This window comes from Ylistrum balloti, unplaced genomic scaffold (assembly GCF_031769215.1).
Source record: "Ylistrum balloti isolate Yb309-2 unplaced genomic scaffold, AGI_CSIRO_Ybal_v1 Utg369948, whole genome shotgun sequence".
Classification (NCBI taxonomy): domain Eukaryota; kingdom Metazoa; phylum Mollusca; class Bivalvia; order Pectinida; family Pectinidae; genus Ylistrum; species Ylistrum balloti.
Window position 1 is genome coordinate 69,853 of NW_026782052.1, and position 24,148 is coordinate 94,000.

Here is a 24,148-nt window from a genome sequence, read left to right on the forward strand (position 1 = left end):
ATTTTCTAATTTATTATTTTTTTTTTAATTAAAACCAATTTTACTGCGTAATGATCTACAAATTCATCCGATGCAAGTTATCACAACTTATCAATGTCCCCTCCGTTACACAATTATACAAAGGCAAAGCATACCAACGACCTACTATTGCTAGTACATAATATAGTTTACAGGGTTTTAGTGCAGAATGAAAAAAAAACCCCAGAAAATGGGAGTTAAAAATAAATGTTTAGGAGTCGACAAACTGGCACATGAATTTCATTTGTTTTGTTCTTGAAACATAAGACATTCATCATCAAATTTAGATGAAAACATTTCGGCTGATAAAACTATAATCGTTGTAAAAATATGGTTCTCATTATGAGAACGTCATATTACTTACATGGATCTGCAAATATTTAATGGTGTGTGTATATAACGAGCCCAAAAAGCTTACCTTTCCGGTACATATGGTCTCCTACAGTCTGCGTGAAAATATACCCAGGTTGTGAGAAAATCTAATCTAGTGTTCTAAAGATATACCCAGGAGGTCAGTAAATTTAATCTGCAGGTTAAAAAATATAACTTGTGTTCCAAAATCAGATATCTGGTTGTCAAAAAAATAAATTATCTGGTGGAAAAAAATTATCTGGAGGTAAAAAATATAATCTAGTGGCCAAAAAATATCCCTATGTGGTCAACAATTGTCAAATTAATTCCAGGCTGTCAAATAATTACCATGTGCAAAACCAAGTTATCATTGCACATGGGGAAGTCAATGGAAACAATTCTGATAGAATATCTGCATTTTTCTCTTGTTTTTGAGTCATTTCAGATACTTGTCTTCATTACATTATTTACTGGACTCGAGATGAATGGTAGGAAATCAATCATGTTACAGAATGGTTGCCAACATTTCTAAATCTAAATTGTTATATGAGATTTTATTTATGTCATTAGATCAACAAGTTTTGGTGGTATGAACAAAGTCATTTATAAGTCCTAGAAGAACGAAACAGCTGTATGCTGCAGCATCACTGATGACTCCTTGAAAGAGGGAATAGCTGTATGATGCAGCATCACTGCCGAGTCTTAGAAGTGCGAAACAGCTGTATGATGCAGCTTCACTGACGCGTCCGAGAAGGACAAAACAGTTGTATGATGTAACATCACTGATGAGTCCTAGAAGGACGAAACAGCTGTATGATGCAGCATCACTGACGAATCCTAGAAGGACGAAACAGTTGAATGATATAACATTATTGAGAGGCCTTAGAAGGACTAAACAGCTGTATGACCTGTGTACCGATTTGTGTTACATTCAATAGTGACATTGCTCAGAACGGTCTTCTGAAATAATATAATGAATACTAAAATCTACGAAATTGGTTGAATGATGCAGTCAGTGGACACCCCTACCTAGACTTTGATATTTCAGCCGACCCAGCTTGATTTCCACTGACATCTCAAACATTTCAATCAATAGACCCTGAAACACATTATTCGGTTCGTAGTTAATGTAAAGAATGTGTAAGGCACTTATCAGCAGATATGATTAAAGTGTCGATGGAGTATACAACACTCTACAAATATATTGCAATGCATGATGGGAAGCTATGGATAAATAACATAAAAATCACTCTTTAAAATGGAAAAAAGCCAGAAATGTTGTTAAAGAAAACGTTGGCGACACCTTTGTTCCAAGTCAATCGGTTTGGTAAGATCTATTCAATCAGAAGTGTTCTATGTCACTATTGGGTTTATAGTACAATCATTTCCTGTTTTGTCCATTGTATCTAACTCTAACTTTGTATAAAATACTGCGTTTCATTTGTGTGTGTTTGGTACAATATAACACCTACTTGACCCAACACTGTACACCACTTGAACAGTTCCAATCCTAACAACGGAGCGAGGGAGCCCTTGACATGTGACAAACGGAAACAAAAAATAAATAAACAAAAAGATAGATCACATAAAAAAAAATAACCATAAAATTGCATTCAGCAAGCTAACGTTTGAATGTCTCGTGTTTTTTTCTTTTTAACACTGTATCAACACTTAGCTAACACTGTATCAACACTTATATAACACTTAGATAACACTGTAACAACACTTATATAACACTGTATCAACACTTAGATAACACTGTATCAACACTTAGATAACACTGTAACAACACTTATATAACACTGTATCAACACTTATATAACACTGTATCAACACTTAAATAACACTGTAACAACACTTATAAAACACCTAGATAACACTGTAACAACACTTATTTAACACTAAGATAACACTGTATCAACACTTAGATAACACTGTATCAACACTTAGATAACACTGTAACAACACTTATATAACACTGTATCAACACTTATATAACACTGTATCAACACTTATATAACACTTAGATAACACTGTATCAACACCTAGATAACACTGTATCAACACTTAGATAACATTGTATCAAAACTTATATAACACTAAGATAACACTGTATCAAAACTTTTATAACACTGTATCAACACTTATATAACACTTAGATAACACTGTATCAACACTTAGATAACACTGTATCAACACTTATATAACACTTATATAACACTGTATCAACACTTAGATAACACTGTATCAACACTTATATAACACTTAGATAACACTGTATCAACACTTAGATAACACTGTATCAACCCTTATATAACACTTATATAACACTGTATCAACACTTAGATTACACGGTATCAGCTCTTAGATAACACTTAGATAACACTGTATCAACACTTATATAACACTTAGATAACACTGTATCAACACTTAGATAACACTGTATCAACCCTTATATAACACTTATATAACACTGTATCAACACTTAGATAACACGGTATCAGCTCTTAGATAACACTGTATCAACACTTAGATAACACTGTATCAACACTTAGATAACACTGTAACAACACTTATATAACACTGTATCAACACTTATATAACACTGTATCAACACTTATATAACACTGTATCAACACTTATATAACACTTAGATAACACTGTATCAACACTTAGATAACACTGTATCAACACTTATATAACACTTATATAACACTGTATCAACACTTATATAACACTTATATAACACTGTATCAACACTTAGATAACACTGTATCAACCCTTACATAACACTTATATAACACTGTATCAACACTTAGATAACACGGTATCAGCTCTTAGATAACACTTAGATAACACTGTATCAACACTTATATAACACTTAGATAACACTGTATCAACACTTAGATAACACTGTATCAACCCTTATATAACACTTATATAACACTGTATCAACACTTAGATAACACGGTATCAGCTCTTAGATAACACTTAGATAACACTATATCAACACTTATATAACACTTATATAACACTGTATCAACACTTAGATAACACTGTATCAACACTTAGATAACACTGTATCAACACTTAGATAACACTGTATCAACACTTAGATAACACTGTATCAACACTTATATAACACTAAGATAGCACTGTATCAACGCTTAGATAACACTGTATCAACACTTAGATAACACTGTATCAACAATTATATAACACTGTATCAAAACTTATATAACACTGTATCAAAACTTAGATAACACTGTATCAACACTTAGATAACACTGTATCAACACTTAGATAACACTGTATCAACACTTAGATAACACTGTATCAACACTTATATAACACTTATATAACACTGTATCAACACTTAGATAACACTGTATCAAAACTTATATAACACTGTATCAACACTTAGATAACACTGTATCAACACTTATATAACACTTATATAACACTTTATCAACACTTATATAACACTGTATCAACACTTATATAACACTGTATAAACACTTATATAACACTGTATCAAAACTTATATAACACTAAGATAACACTGTATCAACACTTATATAACACTTATATAACACTGTATCAACACTTATATAACACTTATATAACACTGTATCAACACTTATATAACACTTATATAACACTGTATCAACACTTAGATAACACTGTATCAACACTTATATAACACTTATATAACACTGTATCAACACTTATATAACACTTATATAACACTGTATCAACACTTATATAACACTTATATAACACTGTATCAACACTTAGATAACACTGTATCAACACTTATATAACACTGTATCAACACTTATATAACACTGTATCAACACTTATATAACACTGTATCAACACTTATATAACACTTAGATAACACTGTATCAACACTTAGATAACACTGTATCAACACTTATATGACACTTATATAACACTGTATCAACACTTAGATAACACTGTATCAACCCTTACATAACACTTATATAACACTGTATCAACACTTAGATAACACGGTATCAGCTCTTAGATAACACTTAGATAACACTGTATCAACACTTATATAACACTTAGATAACACTGTATCAACACTTAGATAACACTGTATCAACACTTATATAACACTTATATAACACTGTATCAACACTTAGATAACACGGTATCAGCTCTTAGATAACACTTAGATAACACTATATCAACACTTATATAACACTTATATAACACTGTATCAACACTTAGATAACACTGTATCAACACTTAGATAACACTGTATCAACACTTAGATAACACTTATATAACACTGTATCAACACTTATATAACACTGTATCAACACTTATATAACACTAAGATAACACTGTATCAACGCTTAGATAACACTGTATCAACACTTAGATAACACTGTATCAAAACTTATATAACACTGTATCAAAACTTATATAACACTTATATAACACTGTATCAACACTTAGATAACACTGTATCAACCCTTATATAACACTTATATAACACTGTATCAACACTTAGATAACACTGTATCAAAACTTATATAACACTGTATCAAAACTTATATAACACTTATATAACACTGTATCAACACTTAGATAACACTGTATAACACTTATATAACACTGTATCAACACTTAGATAACACTGTATCAAAACTTATATAACACTGTATCAAAACTTATATAACACTAAGATAACACTGTATCAACACTTATATAACACTTATATAACACTGTATCAACACTTATATAACACTTATATAACACTGTATCAACACTTATATAACACTAAGATAACACTGTATCAACACTTAGATAACACTGTATCAACCCTTATATAACACTTATATAACACTGTATCAACACTTATATAACACTTATATAACACTGTATCAACACTTATATAACACTTATATAACACTGTATCAACACTTAGATAACACTGTATCAACACTTATATAACACTGTATCAACACTTATATAACACTAAGATAACACTGTATCAACACTTAGATAACACTGTATCAACACTTAGATAACGCTTAGATAACACTGTATCAACACTTAGATAACGCTTAGATAACACTGTATCAACACTTAGATAACACTGTATCAACACTTAGATAACACTGTATCAACACTTATATAACACTTATATAACACTGTATCAACACTAAGATAACACTGTATCAACACTTATATAACACTTATATAACACTGTATCAACACTAAGATAACACTGTATCAACACTTAGATAACACTGTATCAACACTTAGATAACACTGTATCAACACTTAGATATATAACACTTATATAACACTGTATCAACACTTATATAACACTGTATCAACACTTAGATAACACTGTATCAATACTTAGATAACACTGTATCAACACTTATATAACACTTATATAACACTGTATCAACGCTTAGATAACACTGTATCAACACTTATATAACACTTATATAACACTGTATCAACGCTTAGATAACATTGTATCAACACTTATATAACACTTAGATAACACTGTATCAACACTTAGATAACACTGTATCAACACTTATATAACACTTATATAACACTGTATCAACGCTTAGATAACACTGTATCAACACTTAGATAACGCTTAGATAACACTGTATCAACACTTAGATAACATTGTATCAACACTTAGATAACACTGTATCAACACTTATATAACACTGTATCAACACTTATATAACACTAAGATAACACTGTATCAACACTTAGATAACACTGTATCAACACTTATATAACACTAAGATAACACTGTATCAACGCTTAGATAACACTGTATCAACACTTAGATAACGCTTAGATAACACTGTATATATAACACTTATATAACACTGTATCAACACTTATATAACACTGTATCAACACTTATATAACACTAAGATAACACTGTATCAACGCTTAGATAACACTGTATCAACACTTAGATAACGCTTAGATAACACTGTATCAACACTTAGATAACACTTATATAACACTGTATCAACACTTAGATAACACTGTATCAACACTTATATAACACTGTATCAACACTAAGATAACACTGTATCAACACTTATATAACACTAAGATAACACTGTATCAACACTTAGATAACACTGTATCAACACTTATATAACACTTATATAACACTGTATCAACACTTAGATAACACTGTATCAACCCTTATATAACACTTATATAACACTGTATCAACACTTATATAACACTTATATAACACTGTATCAACACTTAGATAACACTGTATCAACACTTATATAACACTGTATCAACGCTTAGATAACACTGTATCAACACTAAGATAACACTGTATCAACGCTTAGATAACATTGTATCAACGCTTAGATAACACTGTATCAACACTTAGATAACGCTTAGATAACACTGTATCAACACTTATATAAAACTTATATAACACTGTATCAACACTTAGATAACACTGTATCAACACTAAGATAACACTGTATCAACACTTAGATAACACTGTATCAACGCTTAGATAACACTGTATCAACACTTAGATAACGCTTAGATAACACTGTATCAACACTTAGATAACACTTATATAACACTGTATCAACACTTAGATAACACTGTATCAACACTTATATAACACTTATATAACACTGTATCAACACTTAGATAACACTGTATCAACACTTAGATAACACTGTATCAACACTAAGATAACACTGTATCAACACTAATATAACACTGTATCAACACTTATATAACACTAAGATAACACTGTATCAACACTTAGATAACGCTTAGATAACACTGTATCAACACTTATATAACACTGTATCAACACTTATATAACACTAAGATAACACTGTATCAACACTTATATAACACTAAGATAACACTGTATCAACACTTAGATAACATTGTATCAACGCTTAGATAACATTGTATCAACACTAAGATAACACTGTATCAACGCTTAGATAACACTGTATCAACACTAAGATAACACTGTATCAACACTTAGATAACACTGTATCAACGCTTAGATAACACTGTATCAACACTTAGATAACGCTTAGATAACACTGTATCAACGCTTAGATAACACTGTATCAACACTAAGATAACACTGTATCAACACTTAGATAACACTGTATCAACGCTTAGATAACACTGTATCAACACTTAGATAACACTGTATCAACACTTAGATAACATTGTATCAACACTTAGATAACACTGTATCAACACTTAGATAACACTGTAACAACACTTAGATAACACTAAGATAACACTGTATCAACGCTTAGATAACACTGTATCAACACTTAGATAACATTGTATCAACACTTAGATAACACTGTATCAACACTTAGATAACACTGTATCAACACTTAGATAACACTGTATCAAAACTTATATAACACTAAGATAACACTGTATCAACGCTTAGATAACACTGTATCAACACTTAGATAACACTGTATCAACACTTAGATAACACTGTATCAACACTTAGATAACATTGTATCAACACTTAGATAACACTGTATCAACACTTAGATAACACTGTATCAACACTAAGATAACACTGTATCAACACTTAGATAACACTAAGATAACACTGTATCAACGCTTAGATAACACTGTATCAACACTTAGATAACGCTTAGATAACACTGTATCAACACTTAGATAACATTGTATCAACACTTAGATAACACTGTATCAACACTTAGATAACACTGTATCAACACTTAGATAACACTGTATCAAAACTTATATAACACTAAGATAACACTGTATCAACGCTTAGATAACACTGTATCAACACTTAGATAACACTGTATCAACACTTAGATAACACTTAGATAACACGGTATCAGCACTTAGATAACACTATATCAACACTTAGATTACACTTAGATAACACTGTATCAATACTTAGAAAACACTGTGTCAACACTTAGATAACACTGTATCAATACTTAGAAAAACACTATATCAACACTTAAATAACACTTAGATAACACGGTATCATCACTTAGATAACACTTAGATAACAATATATCAACACTTAGATAACACTTAGATAACACTGTATCAACACTTAGATAACACTATATCAACACTTAGATAACACTTAGATAACACTGATCAACACTTAGATAACACTGTATCAATACTTAGATAACACTGTATCAACACTTAGATAACACTGTATCAACACTTAGATAACACTGTATCAATACTTAGATAACAATGCCTATTTGAAACAGATGACACCAACGTCTTCCTGGTGATCACAGTTGTGAACTTTCCATCCATTGTTTGGACATTCGGTGATCATTTCTTCCGTTCCTTTACATTGTACTTGGTCCATTACTATTTCAAGATCACCTTTGCTGTAATATTGCCCCGGGGCAATAAGTGCTGTTCCACTTCTGTTAAAAATGAACAAACAACAACATGACCTATTTTCTGGATAAATGATATTTGAGGATATGTTTTCTGATTAGGTATGGACGGTTATCTATGATAACGTAGTTGAGGCTAGGTGTGTATACTAAGTATACTATTATCATGATGGTTATTGGTGATGTAACCCTTTCTCGGGTATATAATGGGGCTATTGGTGACAGGACAAGCAGTCCATAGACCTGAGTGAGTATTACAGCTGTCAGAAATTTTAACTTAATGATTATTTCCGTTCTAATCAACAGGATACTGTCAGTTAATGTTATGATAGTAACTGTTAGGATTGTAACCGTTCGGATTGTTACTTTTAGGATTGTACCGTAACTGTTAGGATTGTTTCCGTTAGGATTGTTACTGTTAGAATTGTTATGATTGTTACTGTTAGGATTATAAGGAATGTAACTGTTAGGATTATAACTGTTAGGATTGTTACTGTTAGGATTGTTACTTTTAGGATTGTTACTTTTAGGATTGTAACTGTTAGGATTATAACTGTTAGGATTGTTACTGTTAGAATTGTTATGATTGTTACTGTTAGGATTATAAGGACTGTAACTGTTAGGATTATAACTGTTAGGATTATAACTGTTAGGATTGTTACTTTTAGGATTGTTACTTTTAGGATTGTAACTGTTAGGATTGTAACTTTTAGGATTATAACTGTTAAGATTGTTGCTGTTAGGATTGTTACTTTTAGGATTGTAACTGTTAGGGTTGTAACTTTTAGGATTGTTACTGTTAGGATCATAAGGACTGTAACTGTTATTATTATAACTGTTAGGATTGTTACCGTTAGGATACTTAGGATTGTTGCTGTTAGGATTGTTACTGTTAGGATTGTTACTTTTAGGATTATAACTGTTAAGATTGCTGCTGTTAGGATTGTTACTTTTAGGATTATAACTGTTAAGATTGTTGCTGTTAGGATTGTTACTTTTAGGATTGTAACTGTTAGGGTTGTAACTTTTAGGATCATAAGGACTGTAACTGTTAGGATTATAAGTGTTAGGATTGTTACCGTTAGGATACTTAGGATTGTAACTGTTAGGATTGTTAGGATTGTTACTGTTAGGATTGTTACCGTTAGGATACTTAGGATTGTAACTGTTAGGATTGTTGCTGTTAGGATTGTTACTTTTAGGATTGTAACTGTTAGGATTGTAACTGTTAGGATTGCAACTGTTAGGATTGTTACCGTTAGGATACTTAGGATTGTAACTGTTAGGATTGTTACTGTTAGGATTGTTACTTAGGATTGTTACTGTTAGGATTGTTACTGTTAGGATTGTTACCGTTATGATACTTAGGATTGTAACTGTTAGGATTGTTACTGTTAGGATTGTAACTGTTAGGATTGTTACTGTTAGGATTGTTACCGTTAGGATTGGTACTGTTAGGATTGTTAAAACTGTAACTGTTCGGATTGTTACTGTTAGGATTGTAACTGTTAGGATTGTTACTGTTAGGATTGTTACTGTTAGGATTGTAACTGTTAGGATTGTTAAAACTGTAACTGTTAGGATTGTTACTGTTAGGATTGTAACTTTTAGGATTGTCAATGTTAGGATTGTTAAAACTGTAACTGTTCGGATTGTTACTGTTAGGATTGTTACTCTTAGGATTGTTACCGTTAGGTTTGTTACCGTTAGGATTATAAGGATTGTAACTGTTAGGATTATAACTGTTAGGATTATAACTGTTAGGATTGTAACTGTTAGGATTGTTATTGTTAGGATTGAAACTTTTAGGATTGTTACTGTTAGGATTGTAACCGTTCGGATTGTTACTTTAGAATTGTACCGTAACTGTTAGGATTGTTACCGTTAGGATCGTTACGTTTAGGATTGTTACTATTAGGATTGTTACTGTTAGGATTGTTAGAATTGTAACTTTTAGGATTGTTACCGTTAGGATTGTTACCGTTAGAATTGTTACCGTTATGATTGTTAGTATTAGGATTATAAGGATTGTTACTGTTAGGATTGTTACTGTTAGGATTGTAACTGTTAGGATTGTTACTGTTAGGATTGTAACCGTTCGGATTGTTACTTTTAGGATTGTACCGAAACTGTTAGGATTGTTACCGTTAGGATTGTTACTTTTAGGATTGTTACTGTTAGGATTGTTAGAATTGTAACTGTTAGGATTGTTACCGTTAGAATTGTTTTCGTTAGGATTGTTATTGTTAGGATTGTAACAGTTAGGATTGCTACTGTTAAGATTGTAACTGTTAGGATTATAACTGTTAGGTTTGTAACCGTTCGGATTGTTACTTTTAGGATTGTTACTGTTAGGATTGTTTTCGTTAGGATTGTAACTGTTAGGATTGTTACTGTTGGGATTACAAGGATTGTAACTGTTAGGATTATAACTGTTCGGATTGTTACTGTTAGGATTGTTACTTTTAGGATTGTTTCCTTTAGGATTGTTACCATTAGGATTGTAACTGTTAGGATTGTTACTGTTAGGATTGTTACTATTAGGATGGTAAATATTAGGATTGTTACTGTTAGGATTGTAACTGTTAAGATTGTTACTTTTAGGATTGTTACTATTAGGATTATTACTGTAAGGATTGTTAGGATTGTTACTGTTAGGATTGTAACCGTTCGGATTTTTACTAAAGCGAAATCACGGCACCAATAAAGTGAAGTCACAGGTCACGGCGCCAATAAAGTGAAGTCACGGGACCAATAAAGTGATGAGGTGTCCGATAAAGTGTAGTGGGTGAACTTCTTTGTTGTGAATGAAGAGTGGTGCAGTGTTGAGTGGAGATGAAGAAATCCAAACGCTGTTCAGGTTGATGTAAATTTATTGTGTGTAGACATGGAGAGGTGGTACACTCGCATGCCTTCAGGAACCGATTCGACTGGCTAGAAACCTAGTCGTATTTATACTAAAATTCGTAGACATTGATAATCTAATATTACATATTTGCTAGCAAGAAGTGGATAATACACGAGTTATTTACATGGTCTAATACACACACATAGTGGTAGGTTAGGTTGTTTACGACAAGCTTAGGTTTTGCTGACCAGTCCTGCAGACGGTATTGGTAAGCTTATGTAATTACGCAAATAACCAGGGAGCGAATGTATACTGGACAACACGTTATTTATTCACAAGTCTACAAGTGTCATCAATAGATTAAGCTGTCTCCTTCTGGCATTTAAATTACGATTAGAAGTCTGACTTATGTCTAGTAGACTACAGTTTTGGATAGTTTAATTTAACTTACATATTAACATTTAATAGTTCATTCGTCCCTTTGTATAAAATTGATTTCAAATTAGTTATAATTTTGACATCATCTATGAAAATATTAATAGTTCGTTACGTCCCTTACTGTTAGGATTGTAACTGTTAAGATTGTTACTTTTAGAATTGTTACTATTAGGATTGTTACTTTTAGGATTATAACTGTTAGGATTGCAACTGTTAGGATTGTTATTGTTAGGATTGTAACTTTTAGGATTGTTACTGTTAGGATTGTAACCGTTCGGATTGTTACTTTTAGGATTGTACCGAAACTGTTAGGATTGTTACCGTTACTGTTAGGATTGTTACTGTTAGGATTGTTACTGTTAGGATTGTTACTGTTAGGATTGTTACTGTTAGGATTGTTACTGTTAGGATTGTAACTGTTAGGATTGTTACTGTTAGGATTGTTACTGTTAGGATTGTTACTGTTAAGATTGTTACTGTAAGGATTGTTACTTAGGATTGTTACTGTTAGGATTGTTACTGTTAGGATTGTTACTGTTAGGATTGTTACTGTTAGGATTGTTACTGTTAGGATTGTTACTGTTAGGATTGTTACTGTTAGGATTGTTACTGTTAGGATTGTTACTGTTAGGATTGTTACTGTTAGGATTGTTACTGTTAGGATTGTTACTTAGGATTGTTACTGTAAGGATTGTTACTGTTAGGATTGTTACTGTTAGGATTGTTACTGTTAGGATTGTTGACATTAGGATTGGTACCAACATTGTTGCTCGTCAGGTTTTCATAACTTTACATATGACAGAATTAAACTGAAATATACCAAAAGAAATATGTGGCCAGCTCTGGCGGAAACAATATAAAAAATGCAACTAAATGATGTATTTAAAACTTACGTGTAACCTACGAGTTTGATCTTGCTACTGTTTAAGAATTTTACCGGTACGGTTATGAGGAAATCTGTATATAACACTTACCCGTAACCAAGCGATCTGCAGACTACAGAAGCACCAGTGTCATTCCAGTCGTCATTACAAATTGTCCCCCACTCACCGCCCCGGTATACCTCCAGTCTACCCTGAGATTGGCTCGTACCGTTAACGATTCGCACTGCAGCACCACAGAATATAGAATGTGTTTGTAATCTGTCTCAACAACAGATTTAGTGATGAAGTTATAGCGTTATTATAGTCGGTACGCATGCATGATTGTATGGTAATGACAATAACTATGAAACAAGACTGTCTGTCTGTCTGTCCGTCTGTCTGTCTGTCTGTCTGATACAATAAAACACTCAGCGCAATGTTAAACAAGGTACGTCAATATTACTTACCGTAGTGGTTATATACCAGCACGTGCGCACCACTCGACAAGGAAACGCAGACTTTGTACAGTGGGATGGTAACAGTGGTGCACGATCCAAGTCGGTACTGTTATAAAAATGAATAATACTAGATATAGTATTCCGTGACAGACAGACATTCAACCAGCCAGACATAGACAGATTGCCTGTCTGACAGAGAGAGACAGACAGACACAGACAGACTGTCTGCATGTCTAACGGACAGACAGACAGACAGACAGAGAGACAGACAGACAATATATATGTCATAAGAATAAGAAATTTCGAAATCATTTGAATTATTGATCAAGAACACTAACACCTTTCTTGCATTTCTGTTGATCCCTTTTGGTTTTTCCCAGTCGCCCTCTAGATTTCAAAATTTAAAGCCTAATTATGTGCAGTCAAAGGTGCTAACTGTGTGTGTTTTTTGAAAACAAGATGTGTATTAGTGAACACGCGGATAGCTCGGAGCAAACCATCTGGAGCAACAAGGGTAAGACATTTCATTCATGGTCACAACTATGTCAGAACATACCTGTTGATTTCTCGCATTACGTTACCAAAGTTGGAATGTTAATTAGGCGCCATTGACTGCCATGGTTCCTTTTGTTATGTCCAATTACATTTTAATGCATCTGTAATAGGAAGGAGTATGAAAATCACCCTGTCACCGTTGGGGTTCGAACTAGCGACCCTTCGGTCTCAAGCCCATCAATCTACCATTCGACTGAAGGTAAATTCCCACTAGCCGAGACCAGTAAGGCGACCTGTACTCTCAAGTTCTACACATGATTGAAAAGGACTGTTCAACCAAGCATGTAAAGCAAGGTTATACTACGAGTCTCTAGCACGGTTTAGTGCTACTTAGAGTTTAGCTCATGTAGCCCGACTTTGTAATGCGCAGTGGAGATTCGTGTAACAATCAATAGCACCTGTCTCACGAGAGGTTTATCAGTTTCTTCTTCATGTGATTTTGTCGCCAGCAGGATCACTGATCACAAAAATAATATTGATGCGGATTTCGTTTTTCAATAGGTGGATTCATTATCAAGCTTCACACAGTTATAGAAAATGAGACAGGAATAACAACCTTTATCCAGATATTCCACGCAAAACCAATTAGAGCGAAAGTAAAATAACGAGTGTTACATCATATTCAAAATACAAAGAATGTATTGTGTTAATGTAAATATTAATTGTGGAAGCAAAAAAAAAAAAAAAAATCAATCAATAAAATAAATAAATAAATAAATAGATAAATAGTGACCACGTGCCGAGGATCGATACAAGTGATCTGAACGATAAGGACTTTTTTTAACTTCCAGGCCAAATATCCAATAAATTCACGTTCTGAAATTGTTTTTGTTACAATCTGATGGAAAGGTGTTTCTATATCCATCCCGTATACAGATCAACGCGTACAAAAACAAAAAACACTGCAAAGCCTAGTGATCCTTAAGCACCACCATGCATAACGCATTAATCCATTCCAACTAACGTTTTATTGCGAAATCCATATGTCTGGTTGAAATTATCTAACATATAGTGTGTAACAGGAAGGAGTATTGTAGTAACGACATGTATTGTCTTGTCTGAAGGTTAAGTAAACTTCAGTTTCTGTCTCCAGTCCTTGACAAATGCCCTTTAGTGTAGCATTTATATACAATATCATACATAATTTTGAAATATCCACCACCACCCAGGATCACGTAGCTTAATAACATAAATTTTACTTATTACATTTATCTCCATTTCTATGTCTCTTCCTCTCTCGCTTTCTCCCTCTCTTTCTCTCTCTCAGACTGTGCTTTTGTAGATGTGCATGTTTATATGTCTGTTATGAACATTAATGAGTATGGATGTGTGGATGGGCAGATATGTAAGGGACTGCATGCATGTATGATAATGATAAAATAGATGATGATATAGATGACGATGGGAATGATGCAGGTGATGATGGTGATGAATATCATCATCATCGTCGTCATCATGATAAGATTTGATGCAGGTTACGGATGATAATATATGTAAGGACAATGATGATGCTGCTGCTGCTGATGATGATGATGATAAAAAATCATTACATGTAAGTGTGCATGAATGTATGAAAATGTATGCATGATTGAGAGTGTGATTCATGTTATTATGTATTATATAAAATATCTTGTAAAAATAAAATAAATGTAAAAAAGGAAGGAGTTATGAAAAACACCTTGAAACGATAGAGGCCAGGCACAAAGGTCATCTTGGCTGCTTCAAATAGTTTACAACAGTTATTAAATTCTATAACGATACACCATTTATTGTAGTATCTACCATTATAAAAGTTGTACCAAAGACACACAAGTGAATGATAACTTTTTAAATACTCGTGAGCCTATAGTTTGTCTTAGAGTAGGAGGAAACCGGAAAACCATATATGGTCAAGCACGTGACATCGATATAAAACGTCTGTTTATGGAATCAAACTACGGACCTCTAGATGAAAGACCAGAGTGATGTCATTATACTATCCGACTAACTGAATGTAATAATGATATGAGTTATGATATTACTAAAATTAGCATTGTTACCTGGACAGATAAAAAGTTGCTTGTAGTGATCCCTGCATCTGTCGTTGGTACCAAACTTGTCGATGACGTCAATTCGCACAAGAGCCTCTCTCTATTGTAGTTTATAGCTTTGCAGTTTCCATTCCTTGCGCAATACTCGCTACACAACTGCAAGCTGACGTTGTAAAAGACGTCGAAAACGGCCGATGTTTTACCAATCGAAAAAGCATTCTGATTGAAACAGTGTCCATGAATCAGCATTGGAAGCATAACAGATGCAAGCAACAGCCTGGAATTCAAATTACACTGCATTATACCGAAAAAAAAATAACGTTATCCCTTCAAGGTCCTATACCTACATGATTCTGAATCTACAAATCATTACCCTAAAGAAGTCTTTTTTCCCATGGCACTTTATCACTTTACTATCTTCTTTACTGCTTCAGGAATATATTTCTTATCTCCTTAACTAGGATAACTAGTTATCTTCAATTATCATTACTAGTTTAGTAATTCATGGAGTACATACATAGTACCTAGATAACACATAGATAAGCTAAAACATTTACATCACGGGTTTATATATAAACATGATGATCAATTAAAACATTAATATATCCAAAACAGAAAAAAATACATCGTCATCAGCATCAAATGTTTGGGATAATTCTATTTTTTAACAAAGCCGTAAGTTTGAAATATGTGGCGATTTCATTGTTTTGGAACATATTCTTCAGGTTGGTAATGTCAATAAAATATAAATTCTTTTAACACAACCAGTAGAATATTAGAGTGTGACGTTTCCATGTCAACCCTATCACCTTATAGTTCTGATAACACGACCAGTAGAAGACTAGAGTGTGACGTTTCCATGACAACCCTGTCACCTTATAGTTCTGATAACACAACCAGTAGAAGACTAGAGTGTGACGTTTCCCTGACAAACCTGTTACCTTATAGTTCTGATAACACAACCAGTAGAAGATTAGAGTGTGACGTTTCCATGACTACACGGTCACTTTCATCAGACAAAATTTGTGTGATGAAGGTGACCGTGTAGTCATCGAATAATCACACTCTATTCTTCTTCTGGTTGTGTTATAAAAACTTCTATTCTATGTAGCCATGCCACTTACCTTAATAGATGTATATTTGCCCTTTTTAAAGCCATTCCGTATCAGAGCAAATGTATCTCGTTATCCAAGAATTAATTCCGAATAACCCAGCATGGGTGTGCTTGTTTTCAACAATTCTCAATTCCAACAATACCTAAATATAGATAGAATTGTATAATACAGACATTGCACAAACACGAGATAAAGAATTAACAACACAACACACTACATCTGACTGTCCCTGACATCGCGTTTATCTAGTAAATTGAGAATGAGCTGTTAAAATATAATATTTCATGATGACTGGATTCCAATCACCATTTCAGCTTCTATTGTTTGGGCGATGTTGGGTTGTGAATTTGCAAAACTCAGGGGTGATTCCATATATTCTATGGATCATGCAATCATGACCGTGAGATTTAGTTCACGGTTGAACGAACAAAGTCTATAAGACTCATCATATATTTATTGTTTACGTTCCGAACTAACTTCAATATGACATAATGTGTAGTTGTATTGATTAAAAAATCATGTAGATATTCTGGCAATGTACAGGAGGTAAAGAGTTAACATTATTTTCATAGAAAAAGTAACATACAAGCTTTCAAATGCTAGACTTTGATTGATTCATCAACTTGTAATAACCCCCAACCCGACACCTACGTGTCAGTTAAACTGATATTAAAATGAATTATGGTTTTATCGGTATATTGATTCTATACATATCGCTTATCATTAATATTTCACACAGAGGACAATCCCCCGTTGTCATGCGTGGGGAAATCTGACGGTTACTATACCTTCCAGGTGAATAGGTATTGCGAAACCAGCAGTGATATGTACCTGATAATAATATGTCTGTGTAAAACTTCTCGTCATGATGCAACATATTACTGTCACGATCCCGAAGTTTATGGTTACAACGGGGAGGGAACTCTCTTGTTAAATTATCTATACAATATCATCGCTTTAGCTACATGACGTTTTGTCTTCACATCAAGAGTAGAACATTTTTAATAGTCATGACGAAGCGCAAAAATACATATTAGAAAACAGACAGATACCTGTGTGTATGGCCTACAGGACGTCAGGTACTTCAAACATACCATACAAGGAGATCATACTGACCACATCGTACTGACCATAAGGAGATCATACTGACCACATCGTACTGACCATAAGGGCATCGTAATGACAACATCGTAACATCGTACTGACCATAAGGAGATCATACTGATCACATCGTACTGACCATAAGGATATCATACTGACCACATAGTACTGACCATAAGGAGATCATACTGACCACATCGTACTGACCATAAGGGCATCGTAATGACAACATCGTACTGACCATAAGGGCATCGTAATGACAACATCGTAACATCGTACTGACCATAAGGAGATCATACTGATCACATCTTACTGACCATAAGGAGATCATACTGACATTGTACTGACCACAAGGCGATCGTACTGACCACATCGTACTGACCACAAAGCGATCGTACTGACCACTTCGTACTGACCACAAGGCGATCGTACTGACCACTTCGTACTGACCACAAGGCGATCGTACTGACCATAGGGGGATCGTATTGATCACACCATACTGGCCACAAGGAGATCGTACTGACCACATCGTACTGACCAGAAGGGGATCGTACTGACCACATCGTACTGACCAGAAGGGGATCGTACTGACCACATCGTACTGACCACATCGTACTGACCAGAAGGGGATCGTACTGACCACATCGTACTGAATATAAGGAGATCGTACTGACCATAAAGAAATCGTAAGGAGATCCTACTGACCATAAGGAGATCGTATATACGATCCGAAATCTTTACATTACCTCAACCAACCTATATTTATTGTAACAAGGTGTACTGGATTTAATCACTACATCGGTGTCAATGAAGTGATATTTATTGTGGATGTTCAATTCTAATTGTGTTCAGTAAAATTCAGTAATATTTGTTCTCTTTTGAAGGCACCAATCCGCGAAAGGTATATTTCGAAGGCACCAATCCGAGGGAGATACATTTTGATGGCACCAATCAAAGGGAGGTACATTTCGAAGGCACCAGTCCGAGGGATGTACATTTCGATGGCACCAATTCGAGGGCGGTACATTTCGAAGGCACCAATCCGAGGGAGGTATATTTTTAGGCATCAATCCGAGGAGGTACATTCTGAAGAAACCAGTCTAAGGGAGGTACATTTCGAAGGCACCAATCCAGGGAGGTACATTCCGAAGACACCAGTCCAAGGGAGGTACATTTCGGTAAAACCAATCCGAGGAGGTACATTCCGAAGACACCAGTCCAAGGGAGGTACATTTCGATGGCACCAATCCGAGGAGGTACATTTCGAAGGCACCAGTCCAAGGGAGGTACATTCCGAAGAAACCAGTCCAAGGGAGGTACATTTCGATAACACCAATCCGAGGGAGTTACATTTCGAAAGCACCAATCCTAGGGAGGTACATTTCTTAGGCACAAGTCCAAGGGAGGTACATTTCGAAGGTACCAATCCGAGGAGGTAAATTTCCATGACCCTAATTTAAAGGAGGTAAATTTCGAAGTCACCAATCCGATTGAGCTACATTTCGAAGGTACCAATCCAAGGAGGTACATTCCGAAGGCACCAGTCCAAGGTAGGTTATTTCGAAGGCACCAGTTCAAGGGAGGTACATTTCGATGGCACAAGTCCAAGGGAGGTACGTTTCGATGGCACCAAATTTTTAGGGCGGTACATTTCGAATTCACCAATTCGAGGGAGATATTTCGATGGCACCAATCCGAGTTAGGTATATTTCGAAGGCACCAGTCCAAGGGAGGTACATTCCGAAGAAACCAGTCCAAGGGAGGTACATTTCGATAACACTAATCCGAGGGAGGTAAATTTCGAAGTCGCCAATCCGATGGAGCTATCAATCCTAGGGAGGTACATTCCGAAGACACCAGTCCAAGGTAGGTACATTTCGATGGCACCAATTCGAGGGCGGTACATTACGAAGGCACCAGTCCAAGGGAGGTACATTTCTTAGTCACCAATTCAAGAGAGGTACGTGTCGAAGGCACCAATCTGATGGAGGTACATTTCGAAGACACCAATCCGATGAAGGTACATTTCTTAGGCACCAATCCAAGAGAGGTACATTTCAAAGGCACCAATCCGAGGGAGGTATATTTCGAAGGCACCAATGCAAGGGAGGTACATTTCGAAGGCACAAGTCCAAGGGTGGTACATTTTCAAGTCACCAATCCAAGGGAGGTATATTCCGAAGGCACCAATCCAAGGGAGGTACATTTCAAGAGGGAGGTGATATTCTCTTATTGATCCCTTTCGAAATCGGTAATGAATCGTAAATATGTGGCAGACAGAAATGCTGACATTGTAGGCCAGGCATTCCGTTGTGATTCAGGTATTGTAAACTCCGCTATCAGAATATCTCTCAAATCGACATTGTGTCCTGAAACATCATTAAGCATAAGTTACAAACAACCTCGTGGCCCCATGTGTCTATAATCTCGTGACCTACGTGCCTACAAACTCGTGACCCATATGGCTACCATCACGTGACCCCCGGGTCTACAATCAACAGGTATTTGATTTAAGTTCCATATCACTTTTAAATTGTTGCCGTTGAGAATCTCTAATTGTAACCCAGCAATTAAAAACTCGCCTCAAAACGCTTTCATTTGACCTTGTTCTGAAATCAGTATTTTTGACAAGAAGGTATTTTACCCTAGAGAATTTATATCACCAAAACCTTTATCATAAAAAGGAAATAGACCTATAACCATGTTTGCAGAAACATATACAAATTAACGTAGGTATCCTACCTGGTACACAAACACTAAAGTTGTAAATGTACAGTAACAACTACTAAATCGTACGTTATTTACCATAAATTCCACCTGTTCACTTAGCAGCAATTATCGTCCTTTCGCCAGCCAATTATCGTCCTTTCTCCAGCCAATTATCGTCCTTTCGCCAGCCAGTTATCGTCCTTTCGCCAGCCCATTATCGTCCTTTCGCCAGCCAGTTATCGTCCTTTCGCCAGCCAATTATCGTCCTTTCTCCAGCCAATTATCGTCCTTTCGCCAGCCAGTTATCGTCCTTTCGCCAGCCAATTATCGTCCTTTCGCCAGCCAGTTATCGTCCTTTCGCCAGCCAGTTATCGTCCTTTCGCCAGCCAATTATCGTTTTGTCTCTAATTATCGTTTTGTTGCCGCCACTATAATTAGCGGGACGAAAAGACGACAATGCACCGACAAAACGACACAACGAAATGGCAGAAATCAGTAACTATACGTTACTACATTTTATGTGTTCGTCAAAGGTGTTTGGATGACGGTAATCGCCTTCAGCTTTCGCATTACAGAAATCTGTAAAAAAAAAAAAAACTGATAAGAAGGCGTTTTTAACAAAAATGATTATTAACGACGAAAAAGGATGGAAAAAAAGAAAGTAATATGCCGAAGATAAAGGAATTGTTGTAGTAATGTACTTTAATTTGCGATCGATCTCTGAACAATTTACACTAAAGTTCTTGTATAGTAAACAGGAATTTTCAATCTTATTTTCTTTTCATCGATCGCCTTGCTAAATAACTTTTGAAATATGTAAAATTTCAAGGAGACTCCTGAAAATCATGTGTTCCAAAAGAGTAAGCGTCTTCTGCTTTATCGACGACACCCGCCGTGTAAACATCAATCCAAGTAAGTAATGTCATGTTATCAAATGAGAATCTTCATATCCTAGTTTTAAGGCCGTTTTGTACAACCTGTCAAAAAAAAAACTCTTCCAAGGGCTTGCCTGTTCCTTCCTAAAATGTGACATATGACATATGAAATAAATTGATATCTATTGAAAATCAGCAGAAGTCAATTCTTATCCGACAACATAACAATGGACAATTAGTCATCATGCCCATGATACCTTAAACATGGGCATCGAATTCATTATCAGAACTTGAAAGCAATCAGGACACTTAACCAGAAAGTAAAAATACAACCGAGTTCAATGAAGCATGAAATACATCATAACGTAACGAAAACAGTACAATATATATACAGACACTTATTTGGCGGAATTGGATGTGCTGTCACACACCCTGAAATATCATATGAAAATATTATCATTTGATATCTGAGATATTTGATTTGTCGTTTTTGTCGGACAGTACACTTTGATCGGCTGATAAAGCTGATTATTGTAGATACTGGGATATGGTTTATGTTAACTGACATACAGATCATGTTTCCGTATCAATACAAATGTTTTTCTCACAATCCAATCTTGATATCACTCAGCTAATCGAATTGAGAAATCCCAAAACTGATTAAAAACGAACAAATGTTCGTGTTACCTTACCACAAATCAATACGACACAGATGGAAAAGAAAAACCTGGGGACAAAGACCTTGATCCACCGACTAAACTAATGTCAGATTGTGATCCGAATTTGTCGTTCTGTACGTACCCATGTTATAAGGTACATGTCACATTGATATCCGTAATTCCATCTTCGTCGGTATGGAAAATTTCGCTAAAGGCAACATGAATTGTAAATTGAAACCTGACCAATCGCGGACGTCCATTGATTACGGACTCATTTTAATGGCCTGCTAATTGATTGATTAATTGCATCTTGGAGATTAGTAGAGAAAACAATACCCGGATGTTTCCATAATTATGATATATGCAAATTTGTCCTGCTATTGCCAATGATTGAGTTACGAGATTAAAATATACAACCGCCATGTCATGTTACTTTTGACTTCTGACCTTTTACAACAGGGTTAGTCTTTTTGATTGTATCAGTAATTCTGGACTGGCAGCGTTACAATTACACACACATACCATTTTCTGCTGTGAAGAAAAGATGCACGTGTATATGTATGTATAGATAGGTAAAACGTGTACGAGGTATGAGACTAAACTAGAAATAATGATGGTGATCAGATTACAGAAACTAATTTAGAAAAAATGATGACGATCAGATTAAAGATACTAAGCTAGAAAAATTGATGGCGATAAAATTACAGAGTTTAAGCTAGAAACAATATGGTTAGCAGAAAACAGTTAGCAGAAGACAGTAAACAGTAGACAGAAAACTCTAGACAGTAATAAACAGTTAGCAGTAGACAGTAAACACTCGGCACTTAGCAATAAACAGTTAGCAGTAGACAGTAAACAGTAGACAGTAAACACTCGGCACTTAGCAATAAACAGTTAGCAGTAGAGTGTAAACAGTAGACAGTAAACATTCGGCACTTAGCAATAAACAGTTAGCAGTAGACAGTAAACAGTAGACAGTAAACACTCGGCACTTAGCAATAAACAGTTAGCAGTAGAGTGTAAACAGTAGACAGTAAACACTCGGCACTTAGCAATAAACAGTTAGCAGTAGACAGTAAACAGTAGACAGTAAACACTCGGCACTTAGCAATAAACAGCAGTAGACAGTAAATAGTAGACAGTAAACACTCAGCACATAGCAATAAACAGGTAGCAGTAGACAGTAAACAGTAGACAGTAAACACTCGGCACTTAGCAATAAACAGCAGTAGACAGTAAACAGTAGACAGTAAACACTCAGCACATAGCAATAAACAGGTAGCAGTAGACAGTAAACAGTAGACAGTAAACACTCAGCACATAGCAATAAACAGGTAGAAGTAGAGAGTTAACAGTAGGCAGTAAACACTCAGCACTTAGCAATAAACAGGTAGAAGTAGAGAGCTAACAGTAGACAGTAAACACTCAGCACATAGCAATAAACAGGTAGCAGTAGACAGTAAACAGTAGACAGTAAACACTCGGCACTTAGCAATAAACAGCAGTAGACAGTAAACAGTAGACAGTAAACACTCAGCACATAGCAATAAACAGGTAGAAGTAGAGAGTAAACAGTAGACAGTAAACACTCAGCACATAGCAATAAACAGGTAGAAGTAGAGAGTTAACAGTAGACAGTAAACACTCAGCACTTAGCAATAAACAGGTAGAAGTA

At 34.8% G+C, this 24,148-nt stretch overlaps 1 protein-coding gene across 1 annotated transcript in view; it reads right to left on the bottom strand.

Annotated features, from left to right (window-relative positions):
• Positions 1 to 8,790: 8,790 nt before the first annotated feature.
• LOC132547346 (GATA zinc finger domain-containing protein 14-like) overlaps positions 8,791 to 24,148 on the bottom strand; it is a 30,262-nt gene continuing 14,904 nt past the window's right edge. The window contains exons 4-7 of the mRNA XM_060211112.1: positions 13,083 to 13,215; positions 10,947 to 11,449; positions 9,203 to 10,159; positions 8,791 to 8,849 (exon numbers count right to left, since the gene is read on the bottom strand). Coding sequence (XP_060067095.1) covers positions 8,791 to 8,849; positions 9,203 to 10,159; positions 10,947 to 11,449; positions 13,083 to 13,215 — 1,652 coding nt within the window. The remainder of the gene's footprint in view (positions 8,850 to 9,202; positions 10,160 to 10,946; positions 11,450 to 13,082; positions 13,216 to 24,148) is intronic.